The sequence below is a fragment of the Phalaenopsis equestris genome, unplaced genomic scaffold (assembly GCF_001263595.1).
Source record: "Phalaenopsis equestris unplaced genomic scaffold, ASM126359v1 Scaffold000347, whole genome shotgun sequence".
NCBI classification, from domain to species: Eukaryota; Viridiplantae; Streptophyta; class Magnoliopsida; order Asparagales; family Orchidaceae; genus Phalaenopsis; species Phalaenopsis equestris.
This window is the reverse complement of record NW_018164789.1, coordinates 185,471-209,997: the sequence shown is the minus strand read 5'-3', so window position 1 is coordinate 209,997 and position 24,527 is coordinate 185,471. Positions and strand designations below refer to the sequence as shown.

General features: G+C 33.5%; 2 protein-coding genes across 6 annotated transcripts in view; one reads left to right on the top strand and one right to left on the bottom strand.

The window, feature by feature from the left end:
- The first annotated feature begins 6,503 nt into the window (after positions 1–6,503).
- Positions 6,504–15,187, top strand: LOC110025991 (serine/threonine-protein kinase SAPK2-like). Of its 5 annotated transcripts, XM_020726719.1 has the most exons (11): positions 6,504–6,645; positions 6,757–6,878; positions 7,126–7,200; positions 8,878–8,979; positions 9,381–9,434; positions 9,518–9,610; positions 9,691–9,783; positions 12,928–13,032; positions 13,128–13,226; positions 13,655–13,916; positions 14,583–15,186. In XM_020726719.1, exons 2-10 carry the CDS (start codon positions 6,759–6,761, stop codon positions 13,913–13,915), a joined length of 1,002 nt encoding a protein of 333 aa, XP_020582378.1. In that variant the 5' UTR covers positions 6,504–6,645; positions 6,757–6,758; the 3' UTR covers position 13,916; positions 14,583–15,186. The 5 variants fall into 5 exon arrangements, with proteins under 5 accessions (XP_020582378.1, XP_020582376.1, XP_020582373.1 ...); XM_020726717.1 differs by having other exon boundaries at positions 6,504–6,878; positions 14,559–15,187; XM_020726714.1 differs by having other exon boundaries at positions 6,504–6,878.
- A 5,444-nt stretch (positions 15,188–20,631) lies between these two features.
- LOC110025987 (40S ribosomal protein S6-like) overlaps positions 20,632–24,527 on the bottom strand; it is a 5,477-nt gene continuing 1,581 nt past the window's right edge. Inside the window, exons 3-6 of the mRNA XM_020726709.1 lie at positions 22,157–22,214; positions 21,941–22,049; positions 21,148–21,420; positions 20,632–21,040 (exon numbers count right to left, since the gene is read on the bottom strand). Of these exons, the coding sequence (XP_020582368.1) occupies positions 20,796–21,040; positions 21,148–21,420; positions 21,941–22,049; positions 22,157–22,214 (685 nt within the window). The 3' untranslated portion in view covers positions 20,632–20,795. The remainder of the gene's footprint in view (positions 21,041–21,147; positions 21,421–21,940; positions 22,050–22,156; positions 22,215–24,527) is intronic.

Below are 24,527 nucleotides of genomic sequence, written 5' to 3'. Positions count from 1 at the left end.
AGCAGTGAAATTTTTAGACTTTCACTTTATTTTCCAGCCCTAGCAACTAGAACTTGTCGAGGGAGGCAAATTGAGCATAACAGTTCAAACCTAACTGAAATAAAAATAAATATGCGAATAGCCCCATCTATCAAGGGATTCTTAACCGTTGACAAAAGTTGACGAATGCTATGATTTCAACAATGGAATTCAGAGTATCTAGGGTCGAGATAGCTCAATAGTGATTAAAATTGGCCCACAACTTTCAACGGAGAGGCAACATCAAACCAAGGGAGAAATGATCATTATAGAATACCAGTTTAACATTAAAAAGAGTAGGCGTCCAGTCTTTCCATCAGTGACCAACAACTTACAACTTAGATAGAGGAAGAGCACTAGAAGTTTCTTACAACTCGAGTGGCAATAGAGCACCAACAACTTCTTTTGCAGTCCTTAGGTCGGTGGATCATGTGGTGGATCATGTGCTGCAGCTGAAGGTTGAGTCAACTAATTGATGGTTGTGTCGGTCACTTGAAAGTTCCTCCACTAAGAGTCAAGGAACGAATCAGACAAACTTGATCTACCAATGTGACAGTTTTCTCTTCTTAATGATGATTTTCTTCTTCTTTTCACCTTCTAGGTGGTACCACTGCTTCATTTTCTCGAAGGCAACACGAAGCAGATCATTGTTGGAAACTCTAACTAAGGGATTTGGAATGCTCTCCACTGCAGCACACAGAAGCTAAACAGTTCAAATGAGAAAGGATGCAAAGCACACACTGATGTAAAGAGTCTGTGACGCTTTATTTATAAGGCTCAAAGACGTGGAAATCAAATGAGTTCAATTATTGAAAAATTGACTAAGAATAAATATGTTATACATTTTGGATTAAATTCTCTTATGCTCATCACAACAACACTTTCAAGAAGTAAAATAATTGAGAAACTAAAATATGTACATAAGAAAATGTGTCATTGTTGATTTTGAGGAGATCTTATGATTCAGAGGAGAAATGTACTACAAGGGAGGACCCACTCACAAAAGACCAAAAGGCCCATTTTTTTTTGAACACGTGAAGCTATTCGAGCCAAGTTAATGAGGCCAAAGTTCGCCAAACCACGAGACAGATGAATGACGACCAGAGGACACCAGAACGAGCCACTCGGTCAAAAATAAGATAAAAGACAATTCGAGCCAACTGTCACAAGAAAGCTAATCTAAGAGAACGTAGGGTTCCCCAGTATCTCCAATCATCCCAGGGATGCCCAAAGACTCTCCATCAAAAGTCAAGAATTGACAGTCGGGCCATAATCAACCGACTGACCCATATCGACCAAACGCAGCTGACCGAGTGAATCCCAGCCTACTGAGATGATCTTGCTAATCCAAGACCAATCAAGGCTTAGTGAACCAAGCCAAAAAAATAGTCAAGCGATAAACTCATACATGAAAAATATTAAGAATATCCTGCACATCATCTTTGAAGTAGTAGCGAAAATGTAACATAAGAACATTGTACTCTCTCCCTTATAAATAGAGAAATTATTATATCAATAAAGGAGGATAGACATAAAGTATTACTATTCATTTTTGTTCACCCATCTCTCTCTCTCCCTCCTTGTGGTCTGACACGCTCAATTTTTCAGAGTATGATTCATGAACAAATCAAAATCCAACACTTGCAAATGTATTGTAATCTCTTAAGAAGAAAAATATGATGATTCGAAGAAAACAATGCAGATAAGGGTAAGAAAATCTACTTGATCAGTTAACATACTAATATATTTGCTTTCTGATCATCTTAGATAACTTAAAAAGCCTTTCCAAAGGGAAACGATACTTTCTAATACCTATTATTTGGGTCACTCTCAAGCTTAAGATAAGAATATTTTATCAATTTACGTGCGGATGCAGCTAGATGATAAATAGTAAAATACATAAAGCAATTAAATCACGCATGAGAATGTCGATCTAAACATCCCAAAACATCTACATCACATTGAACCCTACTGCGTCAGTGGTCGTTTTCAGGGTTTTTTTTTTATCCTCCGTAGTATACTTTTCCACTGATTGGTACTTATCCTAATTTAGTATATCATTGTGTAAGTAATATATAAAATTTATGCATAAATAAATAAATATATAAGTAAGAATAAAAAAAATTGAATTACATACCGACAACCCGAAACTTGTTATTTACAAATCTACCACCCTATTTCATACATTTTTTAGATTCTCACTCAAATATTAAAACTTCGACCCATATATTTTTTTTTTCTTTTTTATCAAATTCTCAAAAGTTTAGTTGCGGAATGTGTAAATACATCGATTTGGTGGTCCAAGAAAATTATTTAGGTGGTTGATTTGTAAATATCAATCTATCATATGATCTGATTGTAATTAATTTTTTAAAATATAATAAGATGAATATATAGTGACAAAAAACTGTAATTATAAAGTTTCATTGTTATTGTAAGGATATTTTTTTTAATTATAAAAAAATAAAATAATCATGCCGCGATTAACATAGTCACACACATTTTTTATATAATGACGGTTTGAATTAATAAATGTATATAAATTATATTTGAATATTTAATAATAGAATATTCAATGGTGAAAAATAAAAAAATAATATAATATTTCTTAGCTGAAATGCATTATTTAGTCGATTAATATGCATTTTTTTAATTTAAATTAATGTTTTTCACTAAATATAAATTTCCTCACCCTAAGGGATCATTGAGATCGGGAAAAATTAAAATAGCTAATTATTTAAATAATATAATGTGTAAAAATTTAATTAAAAATTATAGTTCATACATTTAATTTTATTTATTTTTCCAAATTTAGATTTAAAAATTTTGTTATCCATTTTATTCTTAATGAATGTATTATGAATTCGAGCAAATTTATGATTAAATTTATTTAAAATTTCAAAGAAACAGATAAAATACTTTATGCATTTGGTTAGATATAACTATTCATATCGATTACAGCCTTGCAAAATGCTGCAAAGCAAAGGCTACTGTCATGGAGTGTCAAACCATTTGTTTTCCTCCAGGGTGGTATATGACTTCTTTTTCATTAATTAAAAACTTTTATTTCAGCTTAGTGTCAACTCCCAAAAGAGTTCTTCGAGGTTGTGGGCAGCCCAGAACTTAAATACTATTTTTCAGCCCTACACTTAGCCGATGTGAGATTTTTTGTCTGTGACATCCTCCTCCACCGAATCATGTGACGCCCTCGTCACGGATCAGCTCCACCGAGGGACCCATTGGACCATGGAGAGCACACACCTGACAGACATTAATCTACTTTGATGTCACTTGTCACCTACCAAAAGAGCTCTTCGGGGTGGTGGGCAACCCAGAACTTAAATATTGTTTTTCAGCCCTACACCTATTCGGTGTGGGACTTTTTGTCTGTGACATTAGGGTGTGCATTGTTTGGTCCAAACCAGAAATAACCGAACAAATTTTATTAATTTGGTTCGAATTCAAAATTATATCTCAGTTTTTTTTTAAATCTTAATATTCAGTTTTTGTATTTTCGTTCAATTTTCAATTCACTTAATTAAAATTTTTTATCATATTTTAAGGGAATTTATATTTATACCACCAATTTTTAGTATTTATATAACTAACATCTATTCTATACTTTTTCACATTTATACCCCTCAAATATTTCATATCACATAAAAAATATCACTATTTCAACTTTAAAAAATTGAAATTTATCTTTTCATACATAAATAAGATATTTTGATATATATGTAAATGCCCACCTTTTTTTTATTTGCTTCTTTTTTAAACTAAAAATTGCAAGAAAAAATTTTTTTTTCAACGACGCCTTATGAAGAACTTATTAAATAAATCAAAATTTATAATTTAAAATACTAATCAAATGATGTGGCGTTTGTAACAACCTCTTACCCATATGAATTCTACACCAATCAGATGGAGCGAGTTATCTCATTAATCTTTTCAATTAGCCACTTTGACAATAGCAAGAAAGTAGGCATTTATATAAATATCACCCAATTTTATGTCTAACACACAAATTTTAATTTTTACATTTATACCGCCCAAATATTTCATATCACATCCAAAATAACGTTACTTCAACTTAAAAAAATGAAATACTCCTTTTCAATATAAATAGTGTGAGATATATGTAAAAAATGAAATTCATGTGGTAGATATGTAAATACATAAAAATTGAGTCCTAGGCATGTAAATTTTCAGATTTTTTTTTCTGGTTATTTGTCGTTAGCAAGCCACTGATGGCAGCACTGAATAGGTCGGTCACTATTTTCACCAAGAGAAAGTTTGCGCATGTTTTAAATGTGTTGAATGATACAGAGAATCAAATAAAAATCAACATAAAACCTTTTGGACTGCTAGTTTCTTTGTGAACATATATGTTGGATTACTCTTCTTATCTATATTCTTCAATAGAATATTAGAGGCTCCTTATCAAATCTCAAGTCATCTAGTAGGCCCGACATCCATATTGCTTCCTTCATCGCCTTTGTGATTGTAATATACTTAGTCTCCATAGTATATGAAGCAACAATATACTGAATAAACTAATCTCCAATTGACCAGACATCCTACAAATGTAAAGAAATAGCTAGTTGTAAACCTACATCTATGCATATCATCTACCAAGTCTAAATCAATGTAGCTTACATATAAATCAACAATAGATGACTATTATTCAAACACCAAGCCAATATCAATGATACCATTTAATTATCTCAGAATGCTCTTCACAGTCTATCAATGACTCACTCTTGGATCAAACATGAATTTACTACAACACCAACCTCTTGTGCAATATTTGGTCTGGTAATCATGACATGCATCGGACTGCCCACTGCACCAACATAATGAACTGATCTCATTGTGAAGTTTTCATACTCATTTAGGAGCAAATTTAATGGAAGAAGTGTGTTGTCTTCATCTTCAACATTCTCATTCATATTTAGCAGATTTGCCAAAACCTTTATAAAATCATTCAAGTATTCACCAATACTAACCCCACGTCTCATATAAAACATGTAAAGTCAACGCTTCATATGAATACAATGGTTCACACTATTTGAGAGAAATTTATTATCCAATATTTTTCAAAATTTTCTTGCAGAAGCCATCATCATCACCTTATATTTGTTCTCTTGAGATAAACAATTTCAGAGCCATAAGAACTATGATTCATCTTCAACCAATATCTTTCTAACATCTTTTCAGGATGTCATCACTATCAAGAACTTTCACTAGATTCAAAGAGCACCACACATCCATCAGCTGACATCGTCATATGCCAAAACCTTCTTTGTTGTTAAATCTCGTCACATCGATTTTGATGAGATGTGTAGCTACTTGATGAATCAATTTTCTTAATTTCCCCCATCATGGTAGATTTTGAAGTGTCTTACAACATCCTATTATCTATAGGTCCAGCAGATCTCATAACCTAACTTGCTCTAATCTTTTTGCCATGCGTCCACGACTTCTCTTAAATCACAATCGTTTGTTGTCAGAATCGTACCAATCCAGCTATCATACCAAAGTGCTGTGCAAAATAATGTAGAAAACAAAATCACACAACAAACAAACAATTAAATACGATTTGATTTATTTGGCTCGACACAAATCCATCTACTTTAATGGGGAGGAGTTATTCTACTATCAACAGACGGTGAGAATCTACTTTCATGGGGAGGAGTTATTTTACTATCAACAGGCGGTGAAAGAGGAAATAAGGACCGAAATAACATTACAACTCAACACATAAAAATCATCCATAATTCCTTTTATAAATATGACAGCATTATAACATACAAATTAGAATCATTTCTAATATAGAAAATATCATCAAATTAGATCATCTCTAATTAGGTTATCTAATACTAAGTTTTATTGTATGAAAAAATTAATATAATTAAATTTCTTATAATTAAATTACCTAATTTAAATCTTTTTAATATGCACATTTCCTAATATATAATCATTAGTTTTAATACTTCTCATAAAATGAAAGTCATCTTTCTTACAAATAAATATTTTTCTGTGCTGTATAAATTTTTTCGGATGGGATAAGCACTTGTTTTTTTTTTTTTTACTTTTTTCCAATCAATATCAATCAGATGGAACAAAATTCAAATACTGTTGTCTGAAGTTGATTCACACGGCATCTTTAGAAGCAACCATTAATTCCTTCACAAGCGAAAAAGAATTTGGTTAATGCGGAGTTTATTAAGCATTATGCGGCTCACATTTAAACAAAGTTTATATTTTTCAATAAAATTGAATATATGCATATATATATAATATATATATATATATATATAATTTTCTCTCTCTCAATCAGTCCCACATGCCGACTCTAAGAGCCACCAAATCTGACCCATAAACGAATGAATGGGCCCATTTAGCCAGACATGGTTAGAGCAAGCCAGCCTGCCGACAAACAGAAGAGCGGCTGGCAGAAAAAAAAATTTGCGCGTGCATAAAAACTGTGCGTCCGGCATAGTGGATGAGCACATTCCTTCCTTCTCCAGAGCTTAATCATCTGTCAGTCGCTTACGTAGGCGGATTGATTCATTGCAGAAAATTAATTTAGTCAGCAAACCCCCCAACAGAAATCTCCCAATCCTCGTATTCTCCCTTTTCTTTTGCTTTTATTCTTTTCCTCTCCTCCATCTTCCCCGCAACTGAAACCAAAGCAGAGTCTTCTTCTTCTTCTTCTACTTCTTTTTACTGTGATAGAAATGGAGAGGTATGAAGTTATCAGAGATATTGGGTCGGGAAACTTTGGTGTGGCAAAGCTGGTTAGAGATTTGCGGACGAAAGAACTCTATGCTGTTAAATTTATTGAGAGGGGACAAAAGGTTTGGCTTTGGTTTCTCTCTATGTTTAAAAATCCAATTTTGGTTTCTAGTTTTTTCTTGCTTTTCGATAGTTGTAAGTTCTTATGGATTGTTCTCAAGATTAAATAAAAATCCGATTTTTTCTTATCATCTAAGTTCGGTTTTTTTTAAGCAGTCCTATTTTGATAAGTCATGTTATGCAGGTGTTTTTTTTTTTTTTTTTCTTTTCTTAAAAGTGATTAATTTGAATGCTTAAATTTGTGTGCAGATTGATGAGCATGTAAAGAGAGAGATCATGAACCACATGTCGTTGAGGCATCCGAATATTGTTAGGTTTAAGGAGGTACGGAAATCTAATTATTAGTTTAGTTTTGTTATTTTTTATAGATGAGCTGAGCATGATTTAATCACTTCAGAGATGATTTTATGGAGGAAAACTGTACGCTGTCTTAATGAATGTGTATTTAATATCTCTAATTCTCTAGTAATTTATGGGCCTAATTTCAACAAAGAAAAAAAAAGGAAGAGAAAGATGAATAAAAGAAAATTTAGTGGCTCCTTGTGCGATAACTTAGTCTTAAATATCGGAACTTTTTATTATTATAATGGCTTGCGTATCGTTAGAAAGTCTGAAGTCAAGTAGTCTAAAATTAAGTATTGTTCATATTGGAGCAAGTTTAGATGGGCGACTTTTCTTGAAAGTAAACCAAATCGTTGAATTTAATGATAGTCAGAACATGAAAAATGATTAATGTTAATAATTTATTATGTTTATTTAGTTTTATATACTGCTAATTAATATTAAATTATACTAATTATAGTTTAATTACTCCAATTAGAATTGATAAAAAAAATATCGATTAAAATTAGTAATATTGAATCAAACAAATTAGATATATAAATACTAACTAAGGAATTGAATTAATCTTGATGATTAATGTTAGTTCATTAAAAATTTATCGCTTTTAAGTATTGATACCATTTTGTTATTTTTTATTTACTTTTTTTAACATAATTTATTATTTAATTAACATAAGACATTTACTTAGATTAATTATGATTTAATTACTTTAATTAATGTTTACTATAAAAAGGTGAATGTAAGATGATATAATATTTTTTATTTAAGTAGCTGAATGTTTTGTCTCGATTTAACTATATCTAATATTTATCATACAAAATATTTTTTTAGTATTGATACCATTTAACATAGGATTTATTAAATCCAAATTTACTGAAATTTCTTAAATCCTACTTGTAACCACTGAATTTGAAGAAGAATGCAATCACCGCAAAATGTAAACAAAAGTGTAATTCCTATAATTAAAATTCATACTGCCGTCCGCACCATCCTCATTTTGCTAAAGATCAGTAAAGATAGAGAGTTAATAGGAAACACATTGGTTGAGAATATAGGAAGCGTCCGCATATTTCACACATATCATTGTCAGAATTTAAGAAAACTATCATCCCTATTCAAAACCTTGTTGATGGAGAGAAATTACTTCTCCGCACGTCTGGGTTTGGGTGACGGTCTGGATAGACCGCCGTGCAATCCACGGAGATGTGATCACACCTAGATCGTCTTCCGGACATACGACCACCCGCGGTCATAATTTTCCATTGATGCAATAGTTCACATTGGGCAAATTATATTTTTCACTTTTATTCATTTATTCTCTTGGCGTTTCATGAAGAAAGAACACTCTCATTTGATAGACTAGTTGGATCTGCCATTTGATAAATCCTAAGCTGATATCTAAAGCTTAGTTAATCAGTACCTACCACCATTATTATTTACTAGAGGAATTAACACTTTTTTTTTAAACTTAATTGTGATACCCGGTGTTAGTAAACTGGTAATGGGAAGAGTGTTACATCTATCATAACAACTATATCAGATATTACTTTGATTGAGACCTAGAAGCAATTAGGAAACAATATTAACATTGTTAGCTCTAGAAAACATGAAACATTCTGTTAATTACTCTTCATTAATCATAATAACTTCAACATTCAGGTCTTCTTGACATCCACACATCTAGCAATAGTGATGGAGTATGCTTCCGGTGGTGAGCTGTTTGAGAGAATTTGCAATGAAGGGAGGTTTGGTGAAGATGAGGCAAGTCATTCAGCACTTAAAAAATTGATTCTTTTCCTAGAAAAAAAAAATATGAAAAATTACATATAAAACCACTCAATTTATATGCATTTACATATCTAACACCTAAACTTCAATTTATTACATACATTACCACATTACCTATGCATAAAAAGGTGTATTTCACTTTTTAAAAGTTAAAATAGCAGTATTTTTGATGTTATGTGAAAGATCAGGATAGTATAAATCTAACGAGTAAAATTTTGGGGTTAGATATGTAAATGCATAGGAATTGAGTGGTATGTATACAAATGCCCCCCAAAAAAGAGTTAACTACAAAACCTGGCATTAACTTGTTATGCAATTCTTATTTCTATAGTGGAAGTAAAGCCTAACTCATTTATACTACCTGATATTTGTAGGCAAGATTCTTCTTTCAGCAACTAATTTCAGGAGTCAGCTACTGTCATTCCATGGTATTGTTTGTGTCTATCTTATCACATAAAATTATAAATTCTCCTCCATCAATAAGCTTTAATGAAAATTTTATTCCTTGCAGCAAATATGCCACAGGGATCTGAAGCTAGAAAACACTCTCTTGGATGGTAGCAGTGCACCAATGCTAAAAATATGCGACTTTGGTTATTCCAAGGTTAAATATATAAACTAATAACCTTCTATTTGTTTGTATATTTGCAATAACATTGAACATTCAACTCTTTTGTTCTTCAGTCTTCTGTGTTGCATTCCCAACCAAAATCTACGGTCGGCACGCCAGCTTACATTGCTCCTGAGGTTTTATGTCGGAAGGAATATGATGGCAAGGTAATATCTGCTTAATGTGGATAACATAAGAAGGACTTCTGTGATTCTATGTTAAATATTGTGGCCCAAATTCAGTTTAATCTGATTTAAAAACCCACGGTGCCACAATTTGGATGAAAGAGTAAATATGGGATTCTTTTTTAAAAAAAAAAATCACCAAAAAATTGAACCGAACTGAACATTTTTGGATAATCCGGTTGGGTTTTTAGATTAGCAATTTAGATATTCGTTTAAAATATTTAAATGTTTGATTTTCAGTCATTGGATTGGTTGGTGATTGTTGAAAACAAACTATGGGAAAAAAAAATCTAAAAAAAAAATTCTTACTTCCATTATTCCCATGTAAGGTATATATGCAAAGAAATTGGCCCTCCTAATTTAGAAACTTATGAAACATATCTAAAATAAATGTGGAAAGGAAATAACTCTGAAATAAACATAAAGAAGCATAAATAGAAAGAGAATAAAACTAATCAAGGGGTTTCCAAAGTAATCTCCAATTAGATTCTCTAAGTTCTATGAGATGGCTAGCCGGCCCACCTTCCTATCTTTCCACACTCCCTCTCAAGCTTGGTCATAGTTGTTGTAATGACCAAACTTGGTATTGAACTCTGAAAAGGTACTTAAGGGAAGAGCATTGGTGAAGACATCAACAACTTGTTGGTGTATTGAGATGTAGCTTGGCTGTATAATTTTACCTTCAACCTTTTTAAAGATAAAGTGTCTATCAATTTCAATATGTTTGGTCGTGTCATGATGCACAAGATTTTTGGCAATACTGATGATTGCTTGATTGTCACAAAAAATCTATCTTGGTTGATTGGAGGTACACCCTAATTCTCTTAATAAATTCCAAATCCAATTTTTTTCATAAATTCCTAAGGCGAGTGTCTTATACTTTGATTCCGCTCTGCTTGTCGAAACATCTTGCTTCTTACTTCTCCATGTAACCAGATTCTCTATCTGTGAGTTTTCCAGCCTAACTTGCATCAGTGTAGAATCTGTAGACTTCAACTCTTTGTTTTTGGTTTTCTCAAAAATTAATCTATGGCCAGAAGTATTCTTAAGAAATCTCATAATCACGTGCACCATCCCCACATACTCTTCATTTGGACTATTCATTTGTCGGCTCACAATACTGACAAAAAATACAATATCTGACATAGTATGTGATAGATAAATAAGTTTTTTCTACCATTTTTTGGCATCTTTCGTTATCTACAAATATTCTTTTTTCTCTCATGTTAGACTCTTGTTGCGATCCATTGGAGTATTAATGAGTTTGCATCCAATCATCCAAGTCTGCTTAGTAGATCAAAGATGGGTTTCCTCTGTGATATAATAATGCCTTTCTTGGACCTTGTCATCTTCATACCTATAAAATATCTTATGGTTCCTAGGTCCTTGATTTCAAACTCAGTGATAATCACTTTTTTATTTTATAAATTTCTCTTTTATCATCACCTATAAGAATCATGTCATCCACATATACAATCAGTGCAACCATCTTACCACCCTGAGCGTGTTTTATGAATAATGTATGATCAACTTGACTTTGAGACTATCAATTAGATCTCATAGTTTTAGTAAACCTTTCAACTCACGCTCTTAGTGATTGCTTAAGCCTATAGACAGACTTCTTGAGTTTGCATACTAAGTGTATATTACATTGGTGTGTACTGAGGTTGGTGATATGTTGTTCTCAATTGTCCCTAAGGAGCTTTATGTTGACTTTAATTGTTCCTTGGTAAACGGCTTGGTCGACCCTTTGGAGGTGATATGAGCATTAGCCATATTCTCTTAATCTTTCCTTTCATGTTTAGGTTTCCAATCTGCAAGCTTTCTATGAAGTTTTCAACATTTATCTTTGTTACACTTAATTCCCTTGCAATAGTCACATGTAAGACTATTCTTCTTGAGTTTTGCATTATGGGAAGAATTATGGGTGTAAAAAGTCGAGCTTTCAGTACTTATTGAACCCATATTTTCAGTCAGCATCAACTTCTTTCTACTCTCTTCTCTCCTAACTTCAGCATAAGTTTCACGAGTAAATGGAAGAGGCTTTATTCCCATAATCCTTCATCTCACTTCATCAATTCCTTAGTTAGTCCTACTAGGAATTTGATGGCAAAGGTTTCTGCTTGAACAATCCAACGGAGGAGGGCCTACAGTAAAGAAAATTCTGGCTACAAGGAGGATTTCGGCAGCACAAGTGGACAGAGAAGGGTTTGAAAGAAAAGTATCTACTGCAGAGAAGAGTAGGTGAGGGCCTACAACGTGCAAGAAAAGTGTTGGTTGTAGAGAATAGGAGATTTTCAGAGGGCCTGCAAGCCAACAGAGTTTGGAGAGCTAGGGTTTGATTTTGGTCTCTGATACCATGTTGAAATAAATATTAGGATGAAAAATTATTTACTTTCATTATTCACATGCAAGGTAAATGTACAAGGAAACCGGTCCCTTCTAATTTACAAACTCACCAAGTTATCTAATTCAAAGTTGGAAAGGAAATAAATATGAAAAACATGGAGAGAATAAAACTAATCAAGGGATTTCCAAAGTTGTCTCTAATTAGATTCACCAAGATCAATGAGGTGGCCTACCAGCTCACGTTCTTGGCTTCCAAGGTGATTTAAAAATTTGGGTTAAACTGAAAAACCAAAATTTATAGCTTGAGTAACTTATTGCAAACTTTCAAGAATATAATTTAATAATTTTAATTATGTTTTTGAATTTTATAATTTTAAATATGCTTTTGCAGTAAAAAAAATTAAAAAAAAAATTAATCTTTTAATTATATAATTTCAAAAGTATATATTGCTTACAAAGTATGCAATATACATAATCCATTGCAACTAATTACAGTTTAATCAAGGCCAAACCAAAACCAAACTATTGTTTGAATTGTTTTGGTTGCTGGTTTTGTTAGTCAGTTTGGATAAGATGTGAAGTGTAAAAAACTAATTTGTTTTACAAATTTGTAATACAATTATGGGATGGGGCGATGGGGTTTGTTGATGTTAAACCTTTTGTTAGAGTCAGTTTTATTAGGAATTTATGCAAACCAACATATGTTATGAAAATCTTTATGATATTCTCCTTGCTTCCTTTTCACATTAATTTCACTTTAACGGTGATAACGTGCAGATTGCTGATGTTTGGTCCTGTGGAGTAACATTATATGTGATGCTAGTTGGAGCCTACCCTTTTGAGGACCCAGATGATCCCAGGAACTTTCGAAAGACGATTGGGGTAATTACCTTGTAATAATCTCACAGCTCACTATTATGATTTCTGATATGAAATCATGGTTACAATGTCTGATTCAAAAATGTTTATTTTGTCAGAGAATACTAAGTGTTCAGTACTCAATTCCAGACTATGTGAGGATATCAGCTCACTGCAGGCATCTTCTGTCCCGGATATTTGTGGCTGATCCTGAAAAGGTATTTCATTTTCACTTCATTTATTACTTCTGCTTAGTCTGAAACATTAAAATTGGAAAAAATTACATACATACAACACAATTCTTATGAATTTACATAACACTCTAGTTAAATTTTTCACTAGGAACACTTTAGTGTTATAGACCTATGCATCAAAATATGTATTTCACTTTTAAAAGGTAGTGATGATGGTGTAATGTTAAGGATTTGAGTAGTATGCATCAAAACATGAATGTTTTGGTGTTCGACATGTAAATACGAGAACTGTGTGGTATGTATGTAAATGCCCCTAAAAATTACTATACAGTTTTTATATATAATAATTGTGTTGCTGCAAAATTTCTTATAACAGTGCAACAAAAGTGGTTTTCTGATATGTAAGTAGCTTAATTTCTCATTTTATATGGATTTATTTGCCAAAATTTCAGAGAATAACCATGGAAGAGATAAAAGAACACCCTTGGTTTCTCAAAAATCTTCCACTGGAGCTTGCTGATGGCTACAAGGAGAACTTGAAGAATACAGATATGGATTCTCCGTCGCAAAGCATCGAAGAAATAAATTTGATCATAGAAGAGGCAAAAAAACCTTTTGAAGGTCCAAGGCTTGCACATCCCATAGGAGGAAGTCAGGACTACTCTGACTTGGATGATGATGAAAATAGTGGCGACTTTGTATGCCTTCTTTAATGTATGGATATTTTTTTGTTACCTTTTTCTTTTTCAGTATAAAAGCTTTCATTTGTTCTTCTTTGTTGCTCCAGTTTTTAAGCGTTGGGCTGCCATTTAAGATACTGAGGGCTCGATTTTGCTCAAATTAGCTAAACAAGAGGGAAGTAATATGAAAAAGAGCCATATGAAGAGGATTTGAGCAGTTTTTTTACTTATGGTTTATGGGAGTGAAATGTAATCAGGCATTAAAATTAAAAAATATCAGTTGGGTTTTTGATAAATTAGGAATTGTATTTAAATAGTATTTTAAGCTTCAGAAATTTACGTACAGCACCCAATTCTTATGCATTTACTTCTCTCACACTAAAACATTGATTTTTACAAACACAACACCTTACATATGCATTAAAATGTAGATTTCACTGTTCCATATTGTTGAAAAGTATAAATTGGGTGTTGTGTTTGTAAAAATGGAAGTTTTGATGTGAGATGTTAATGGATAAGAATTGGGTGCTGAGTATGTAGATTCCCTTTAAACTTTTGAGTTGGCGAGATCCATCATTCCAGCACTATTGCAGGGTGTTGTGTTTGCAAAGCATTTTTTTTTCATAGTGAATCTTTGTTGAAAGACTGAATCTACTGTAGATTTAAGTCATCCTAGTTTGGTTACTGCCCTTTGTGCTAGGGAGGGATTGTTTGGGGGAGGACGAGGAGCTTATGCACCCACGAATGCCCATCACCAGGACTTTTGTAGATGCTTATGCCTCACTATCTGCTACTTCACCTGAACAAGGGGAGAGTTCAAGACGCTGGACCTCTGTATCATGTGAATCAATCCTTACTGACCTGCCCAGAGACAAGGGGGAGCTTTTGACACTACAGGGAGACATTGCCAGAGACATGAGTGAGTTCTGGATCATCTAGGATGCGATGACTCCGCTTATTATGCCAACCAACACCCATGATAGTATGGGTACATTTACGAACGGCCGGGAGCTTTCTAGGGATTGGGATCAGGGTCTTGTACCACCTCCACCACTATTTACGATCTACAGCCCATCACGTGACGACATAGAAGATTGAGCCTGACCAGTAGAGGATTTGTTTGTGTGGATGATTTTTTTATGATTTTTATGTTTTGTTTGGTTTGATTGTTACACTACAGTAGATATTTGAGATATTTTTTTCTAAGATGTGGTGTGGACATACTGATACGATTGATTATTCGCGAATGTTTTCTGCTCCACTTCCTGTTACTAAACTGCTGTCCTACCTGTTGCATGCTTACCTGCAGTTTTATTGCCTTCAGCACTTTGATGGCATGTTCAGAGATTCTCGCTTTTTATTGCTATTCACGTGATTCTCCATCTGTACCTTTAGTATGTTCTGTTGCGATGCTTTCATTCACATGTTGAACAGTAGGATTTGAAACAAGTTCGGGGAGAAAATCTTACATTATTAGCTGCCAAAAGTAATTCTATTACTTGCTGAGATTTACATTTACTGTCGAATTTTATGAATCTTAGTCCATCGATAATGCAAAAAGTAAAAATGGTGTTAAGGCAATGTGAAATTTACTGAAGGTTAGGATTGTTGTGGATAATACTAGTTTTATGCCAAAAAACTGGTTATTTTTCCTAAGCATAATAATTCTCAAGGCATTTAAAGAGGGAGGATTATGAAATTCATTACTAATATTTAGAATCTTTTAAACCTTAATGTTCTATTTCATCATAGATGAATTGACTGGATTTATTTAATACCCAAAGATCATAATAATGGATGAGTGAAATATGTGATCAAGGAAGAACTAGAAATTTTGAATTCCAAGAAAACAAAAGAAAATAATTATGCTTTACAAGATATAGTAATTCTCCTAGGGAAAAAAAAGGAGAAACAGAAAACATAAAATAAAAGGGAGAAAGAAATCCTAGGAAGATGCTTGAGGTTAAGCATGGACATATCAGAATTTGGTTTTCTAGTCTTTTCCCTATATCAGATAATTTAGTTATACTATTATAAAAATTTTAGGGATTTCATAAATTCAAGAATAATTAAGGAAAAGTCTATTGTTAAAATAAGTATTAAGTGTTTAAATATTGCTAGATTATTAAGGGGAATTATAGTGAGTCTTTATGCCGAGAAAGAGGAATTTCATGATGGGTTTAAGATTATTCTTAATCACAGAAATCTTAACTTTAAAATGAAGGTCACAAAAGCCATAATAATTGGTAAGTTTAGGGGATTAGCACGCGACAATTTTTCATACTTTTTATACTTTAGTTTTAGCAATTTTTTCCTTTTATTTCATGATTTTATGCTTTTGGAATGTTGGAATTGTGTTTCATAGGTTTATGGAGGATTAACAAGCAAATCGGAGTGAAATATGAGACTTTGGGAATTTTTAGTCAGACACAACCACGCCAAGGAGTTGGTGCCTTCTCATGAGGGCATATCCAACCTGCTTTGTAGGTGTAGTCATGACCTTTCAATTGCCTTTCGCGCCCTAGCTCTCTAGGCATAGCCACGCCTATAGGCGGCGTGACCAAGCTGCCTTACTTGAGAGGATAGCATAATTACGTTGTTACTTGAGAGGATAGCATAATTACATTGCCATTCAGGCGTGCCGTATCTGCTTCAAAAGGAAATTCCTAGTGAGTGGAATTCCGAAGATTTTGGAAAGAATTCAAATAAGGGCTTTAAAAAGAACATCAAAGGAAGAATTGGAGGAGCTTCTTGGAGAGATTTCAGAGGTGGATGCTAGGATTTAGAGAAAGTTTTCAGATCAATAAGTTTTATTTTTATTTAATAAAAATGTTACTTATAGGTTTGTTATCCATAAGATTTCATGTCTTCCTCTTCCAACATGAGTAGATGACCTTATTTTTTGTGCCTCTGTGATTTGTGGATGGTTCTGATTTGTTTTTCTTTGCAAATTTCTCATAATATGTTTTATGCGCTTTTGATGTTTACGTTGTTTTTTAACTTTCTAGCCTTCGTTTACTGCTAAACTGGCCAGTTGGTTTATTAAAATCTATCGTGATCTGTGACTTCGACAGAAGCGTAGTAAAACAATTTGGTTAACCACGAGATCTGATTGCAATAGGAATATTTTAATTGGGATCTTGCAACCAAGAAAAGGGGATTTGGGAATACTGTGAATGTCATAAAGAAAAGCAAAACTTATAATAGAATTCAAATTCTTCTTCTAATCTAGACATAGGCTTAAAAAGAAATATCATCCTTGATTGGCAGCAACCACGTAGGAGAAATTGCGAGAATAATATAGTCAGGTATCATACCTAAATCACAGAGGCACCGTCTTTTGTCTTGAAGAAACACCAAAGTAATTTGACCTTTCTTTTCTTGCTTTTGTTTTCTGCCAATTCTGATAGTATGACGTTCTCTTCTGTTTTTTGAATCACGTTGAACTAGGTTAAAATACCTAGTAAGCTATAGTTTTATCTTTTCGGATATGTTTCTTAATACACTTTACTGCGGGAATGATAAACGGTACTCTTGCAAACCGCTTTTTACATTGGCACGTATGCTTGCGTGAAGTGGTCGTCCGCTTCATAGCGATTTTACGGTCATCAATTATCTTAATCTTCAACTTCTTCATCCAAATTTAATAAATCTGCTAGCAACTTTGTGAAGTCATTCAAATGCTCATCAATAATAACCCCCTCCCCGCTGGTCTCATCTGAAATATGTAGAGTCCACGCTTTATATGGTAACGGTTCTTCATGCTTTTCGTGATATTTTTGTTCTCTGACAATCTCTAAAATTTTCCAACAGAAGTTTTCATAATCACCCCATATTTGATCTCATGGGTCCAGCAATTTCGGATCAGACCACAAGCACTCATGATCTCTCTCACGTCTCTTCAAGATATTACTCGCTATCCAAAACTGTCTTCAAATTCATATAATATAGCACATTTATCACCTCGCATCGACACACGCCAAAGTTCATATTGTCGTCAAATTTCGTTACATCGATTTTAACATGAAGTGTAACCATCATATGGATCGGCTTTTTCACTAACATAACGAAAATTAAAGAATCTGACATCATGTTATTGTTTATGGTTACCATTGTTGGAATTTCTTTTCCAAAATTCCTCTAGTAGAACACTTGGACAAAAGAATGAAGAAAAAAGTCACCCAAAAAAAATTAGAAAAGTAAAATTCTTTTCTCATGAAATTCCTTTTTTTCGAATATTCTTTTTTCTTCTAAATAGAAAAAATCCTTTTTGTATGTTTTTCTAAAATGCTTTTCTTGAAATTATTGTTCCAAAAAGAAAATTGCCTTTTTTTCTTCCCTGAGATTCGAGAAAATATTCCGTCAGGATACCATATGTCCGGACGACCAACAATCGGCGACCAAATAGCTATGGACGTCATCAGCAGGCGTCATAGCTGCAGGTGTTTAGCCGTTCGGATCGAATATTTTTTTCAGAGATTTCCAATTTTGTTTTTCCAAGTTGCCATTTCAAAGCTTTCCAAAAAATTTTTTGGTTGCACGCAAACAAGGCAAAAGAAAATCCGTCCTTCCCCACATCAGAGTGTTAAATCCAAGATTCCTTCTTTTCTTTTTTGATTTTGGAGAGTCGAACATTTCTTCAAGCATGGTCGATTCCTCAGTCGAAATTCACATCAGGTAGGGCCTCCTCACGCTGGACTGCACACTATCACTTGACCTTGCCTGAGCTTGTCAAACCTCTCACAATCTCTCTACTGTCGAGATCCCTCATGTGGCATGCCGATTTTCGCATCCAAGTCATTGACCTGCCGTCAAAATTGCCACTGAACATAAAAATTTTTCAGCAAAGCATGTCAGACCATGCGCTGCAGAAAACACAGGCAACACAAACCAGATCTCCAGTGGTCGACGTCAAACTACACTCCGATCTTGAACTCGTAACTCTAATACTAGTTATTATACAAAAACAATGCAGAAGCGTAGAAATTCACACGACAACAATTAAACACGAAAAATTTACGTGATTTGGCATTAAATTGATTCGTCTATGTCCACGGGAGAGGGGGATTCCACTAGCACCATATGGGAGGAAAAAAAACGGCTTGAGGTTACAGCTCAACACCTCATCATTTACTCACAAGTCTCTCATAAGCCCTATGTCACTTTTTTATAGAAAAAGATTACAACATAAAATTAAATAAAATTAAAAGGTCAAATTACCTCTAATTACAATAAAAGTCATAAATACAACAGTGTTTACTTGCACTCAAGATTTAGTTAAATATGATTTATTAAATCCTATAAATTTGGATTTATAAAATTCAAATACATTAAATTCAGAAAAATATTTGACCCGATTAAGATTAAATCTACTTAAATTTCTTTGAAATGTTTGACAATGAGGGAAGCGACAACCTTCCTGTATGTTTTCTTCCTTAAATCCGTCATGCAGATTTAATAAATTAAGGATTTACTTAAAAGTGAAGGACAAATTGAATTTGCAAGACGGCGAGATCTAACTTCTACTTTTTGCGTTTGGCAGGATTTAGTATATGTGAAGAGGGGCACAGATGAGCCTAAAAAAACCTTCTCCACATATACTGAGAGTCTGAGATGCACTTATTTTTAGATTCAAGAGGGATTTTTTTTAAAGATTGAATTTAGCTCTAATCAGAAGTAATAATTTTGATAAATTGTTAACGTGAAAGGATTAAATAAAAAAATTAACAAGAATTATTGGATCCATAGAACTAATTACGGGAAATTTGGCATGAGATTTGAAATATCTTCATAAAAGTAAATGAAGCCCACTAAACCGAAGTTGGGGGCGACTGACAAATTGTGTGGACAGCCAGTCGCCTTCTTTTTGGGCAACTAAATACATATTTATTTATTTATTCATTCGATTTATATAATTTAAAATAAAAAATATCTATTTTAAATTTAGCATTTAATTTAATATTGTTTTTATATATATTCAATTAAGCGATGAATCCAAAAAAGTTCACTAACCTGTCAGAAACACAGGCAACAGAAATTCACATTCCAAGGCCTCTAAGCTACTGTTAATCTGAGCTCCGATGAATGTCATATATTCATTTAATTCAAATACATTCATTCATTTAATTCAAATAGATTAAGGTCATTTTGTATACAATATCCTGAAATCTTTTAGGTCTACCTGTCTTTTTTAACAAAAGTCAAATCTAAAATATCTATCTCCTGGTCATCAGATGGTCTATGTTTAATATAACCAAACCATCTAAGATGACTATCTCTAATATTATTTGACACTAGAGCTACACCCAACTCTTTCACGGATAGATTCGCTTCATATTTTGTCTCCAAGCATCAAACCACTCAAACACCCAAGCATTCTCATGTCAACAACACTTAACTTGGTTCTATGCTTATCTTTTAAAGACAAACATTCTACACCATCAAGCATGGCAGATCTCACACCATTTTATAATTTTTTTCTTTCAAGTCTAAGCAGTACTTTTCTATCACACAATTAATGCATTCCTCCTCACACAATATGCCTAATGCATTCCTCCACTTCAACCAAACTTTACCAATGACATCCTCATCTATATCACAATCACCTTGACCAATATACTAGAGATATCTAAAAAATAATATTGATGGAGTTAGAGAAACAAAATTAAGCTCTACTTCAGTACTGCATGAAAAGTTTACAACGGATATTTAAGTTTGTACGATATTAAAAATATATGTATTTAATATGCAATTGATTCGAAAGCAAGTGATTTATCATACACAAAATATACCTCATGAATTAAAATTATCCAAAAACACCAAACTTGAAATGAAAACCGCAATAAACGACAATAAATTTTATGAAACAAATGGGAGTCCAGTCTAAATCAAAATTTTACTTATCCATTCAAAATCAGGCTTGGGCAGCCACGGAAGGCTTCGATGCAGCAGAAAGCTTCGATCTGCGCTTTGCCAAGCTCTCACTCCTGCGTTCTCTCTGTTCCTTCAGTCTCGATGCAAGAAGCTTTTGGTACTCTGCAGCCTCAGCTTTGGCCTTAACGATTCTCCTCTTCTTCTCCGCAATCCTGGCACGCTTCCTCTGCAACGCAAGGGGAGTCACAAGCCTCTGGATCTTCGGTGCCTTGCTGCACTTCTTCCCTGCAAAGGAGAGACCGGTTGAAGAATTTGAGCTAAGTCGGCCATAAGTGCCATGCATGAACATCAAAACCGTAGTTACGGTCGTTAAAAAGGGTTCAAAAACTCACCTGACTTGGTAGTGAAGTTCCGGCGATAAGTATTGACATATTTTCGGACATCATCTTCCTTGGAGAGATTGAAGAGTTTGCGGATCTTAGAGGCCCTCTTTGGTCCTCTCATTCTAGGTTTCTCAACGTCAGTCAACCCAGGAAGATCATTTTCACCTTTCTTTACAATGACAAGGTTCAAAACAGAAAGGTCAGGGCTCACAATACAGCCACGAACAGATTTCCTCCTCCGCTCCCCATTGCGCCTGCCATATCCACGGAAACACGGAGTTCCTGCCAGTTATAAATGCAGACATTAAAAATGAGGAAGCCAATTTCAGTTCTATGTTATTATGTGGAGCTGGATTGTGTCAACCAATTCACTCAGGCACTCAGTTCTGCCTCAGTGCTGTAACTGCAGTGTTGTGAATTGTGAAATGTAACTGCAGTGTTGTAAAAATTTTAAGAAACATTTTTGCGTTTTTTTGTGTTGCCATTCATATTCTCTTGGGTAAAGAATGAAGTGCGAGTATCATAGTATGTCCAAAATGTTAAAAGAGTTGAGTGAGGTGTAATTTCGTACTATTTTTATCATGTTTGTTTCATAATGAATTTCTCGCTGTGATTTGACTGATTTTTTCACATTTCTCGGGTATTTTCACGTTAAAAACTCCATGGCTTTTTCCCATTCGCAAGGTTCAGTCTTCTTCAGTCCAAAATTTTACTATGTATCTCTTGAATCGATTTTGCAAGTTACATCTGACGACATTCTAGTCACAAAATGGGCAGGAAAAATGCCGCACGGATTTGTTACCTCTGCTAAGTAGTAGCCGAACACGTCCAGGCGTCAATACTCCCTGCTTCATGGGGAATCCCTGCTTGTCACATCCTCCCATGATTTTGAAGACATAACCCTTGAATTCCTGCCATGGAAAGCATGGAATTTTGCTATTATATTCCAATTAGTTTTTATTTTAGGTGAAATATAACAACGGTACTGATTTAAGAAGATAATTCAGTTGCGGCATGCCTCTCCAAGGGCATCTCCGCTGACTTCCTGTGAGATTCTCTTGTCATAAAATGCTCGCCTGCGCGACAGGAAGATAAAACATTATAAGAGAATCTATGTTGCCATGACAAAAATCTCAAAGAACAAGAAAAATTTCAGTCTTTTCAATCATAAAAAACCAGCCAAATAAGATAATAGTTACTGATTTGTTAAAAATTTGGAATGATTAAAACTATTAAATTATTCTTTAATAAATATGTTAAAAATTTTCTCACACTGTCCATGCAAGTGATGAATCATATCCTATTCCCCATTACTGGGAGGTTTCTAGTAATTTTTATGGGAGTCTAATATTAGTAAGATTATAAATGATCATGCACATTACTTATGACAGATTTTTTATGCACTCTACCCAAAAAAAATTGTATATTAATTTGAATGAATGCTTATTTATGATTTCTTCCATTAACTTTCAGGATTCATTATTGTTCGCAATTGGAATTGAAATCATAAATATTATAAATGCTACTTTGATGCTTAGGTCTTAAGAGGTCAAGATACTTCTCATGGTAGACCAAGCCGTTCATGTCTAGCTAAGTCACATGAACTCAACCAAACTCAAAAACCCTAGCTCGATCCTCAAACTCTAGATATGATCCAAGATGTTCACCTCTTTAAACACAATTCAAGCGGTGAACTCATTATTAGATTGAACTCTAGCTTAAACTTACGTAGCAACCTTACTGAGTCAAGAAGCCCAAGCTAACTAGAACCAAACCAATGATTAATATGACTCTTCTGAATTTAGACACTTGGGGTTCATTAAATAGTATAAAAAGCTGGAACTCAAGTTATTTTGTCGACAGCATCAAAATTGATGTACTAAAAGGCTGAGAGTTTCTTATTATTTCCACCTTAGATTCAATACCGAGTTTAAAGATAAGAGAAATAAAGTAAATAATAATAATAATAATAATAATCCGACCTTTGCCTTTTTTGCATTAAAAAAATAAAAGCTTACGCAACCCAACTTATTGCTTCAATAGATAAAATTAAGTAACTTAGTTATTAAACAGCATAAACGTCCGAGTAGGACTAAATGGTTTATTATAGATAAGTCTTTATACTTGAAAAATAAGAAATTTAGCATACAATTTTTAGTCATCTTCTACTTCTCTACATTAGGGCTTAAATGAATAAAGAGTCGAAAGTAAACTAATGAGCAATGTGGATAAATGTGATGCAGAACTATCAGAAAGCTGAATTGGTAGACTAAAAAATAAAATGAATAAAACTTGAGCAAAAACGTTCATCATCATTGTTGTGTACCCATAGCAGTCATCAAGTGCTGGTAGAATTTGTGTTGAAGTGGCATCTAGAGTTGGTAATATATCGTACACACAATTAACTAATCTAAAGAAGACAAGTGGGAGATTGATATAAAGAAAACTCTCCAACTCTCAATTCAATGAATGAGCTTAAAGGTAGATAAAAACTAAAATTTCTTCTTTTTTATAAAGTTTGATGAAGTAAAGGAGAGTCATTCCTTCAAGGGAGAGAGTGGGTTATAAAACTTTTACATTCCCCCAAAAAAACAAACAAACAAACAGCTATTTATAAAGATGAGAGTGAAGTGTAGTTTAGTAGTTTTGTGGACATGAATGATGGAAAGAGATGGTTCGTCTCCAAGATCCGTGATAGGCAAATAAACCAATAGGGAAAGATCTACAATTGGCTATGGGCAAGCTGGTAGTTGTATAGCGACTAGGTTGCGGGCTTGGTACCAACTATTTGGTGGGGTTTTATAGGGTTTGTTATGCAAAACAAAATTGGATTTAGCTAAATCCTAATAAACAATTTGACTATTATTTTCAGTATTAAAGATATGAATTAATTAAATTAAATAACTAATAAAAAAAATTTATTTATATTCTATTTAAATTAATTTAGATGAAACGAATTGTAGTTGGACTACTTTTTCTGATTTATTGTGATCATTAAGACATTATTATTACTTATTCATAGTGATTGAATTAATAATAATAGCTTGGTTATTTAGTCAAGCTTGCATTAATTAGTTAAAATAATTAGATCACACTATCCAAGTTGATTCAAATTATGGCCCGTTTGGGGCAGCTTATTTGGTGCGGTGGCGTTTTGAAAACGCAACGTACCTGTTTGGATAAACTGCGTTTTAGCAGCTTATGCGTTTCCAAAATGCTGAAAACAGCGTTTTCACACCGCACCTATCTAGGTGCGGTTTGAGCTTTCTGGCTGCGGTCTAGCTTTTCCAAAAAAATAAAAATTTATAATAGCCACTAGGGCCGTAAACGAGCCGAGCTTGAGCGAGCTCAAGCTTGGCTCGTGTTCGGCTCCGTCGGAAAAGCTCCGG

Bases quoted from the DNA above. Each gene is read 5' to 3' on its own strand.
- LOC110025991 (XM_020726717.1), top strand. From the start codon at position 6,759: ATGGAGAGGTATGAAGTTATCAGAGATATTGGGTCGGGAAACTTTGGT. The intron at 13,033-13,127 runs GTAATTACCTTG...TTATTTTGTCAG, and splicing joins ACTTTCGAAAGACGATTGGG to AGAATACTAAGTGTTCAGTA. The intron at 13,227-13,654 runs GTATTTCATTTT...CCAAAATTTCAG, and splicing joins TTGTGGCTGATCCTGAAAAG to AGAATAACCATGGAAGAGAT.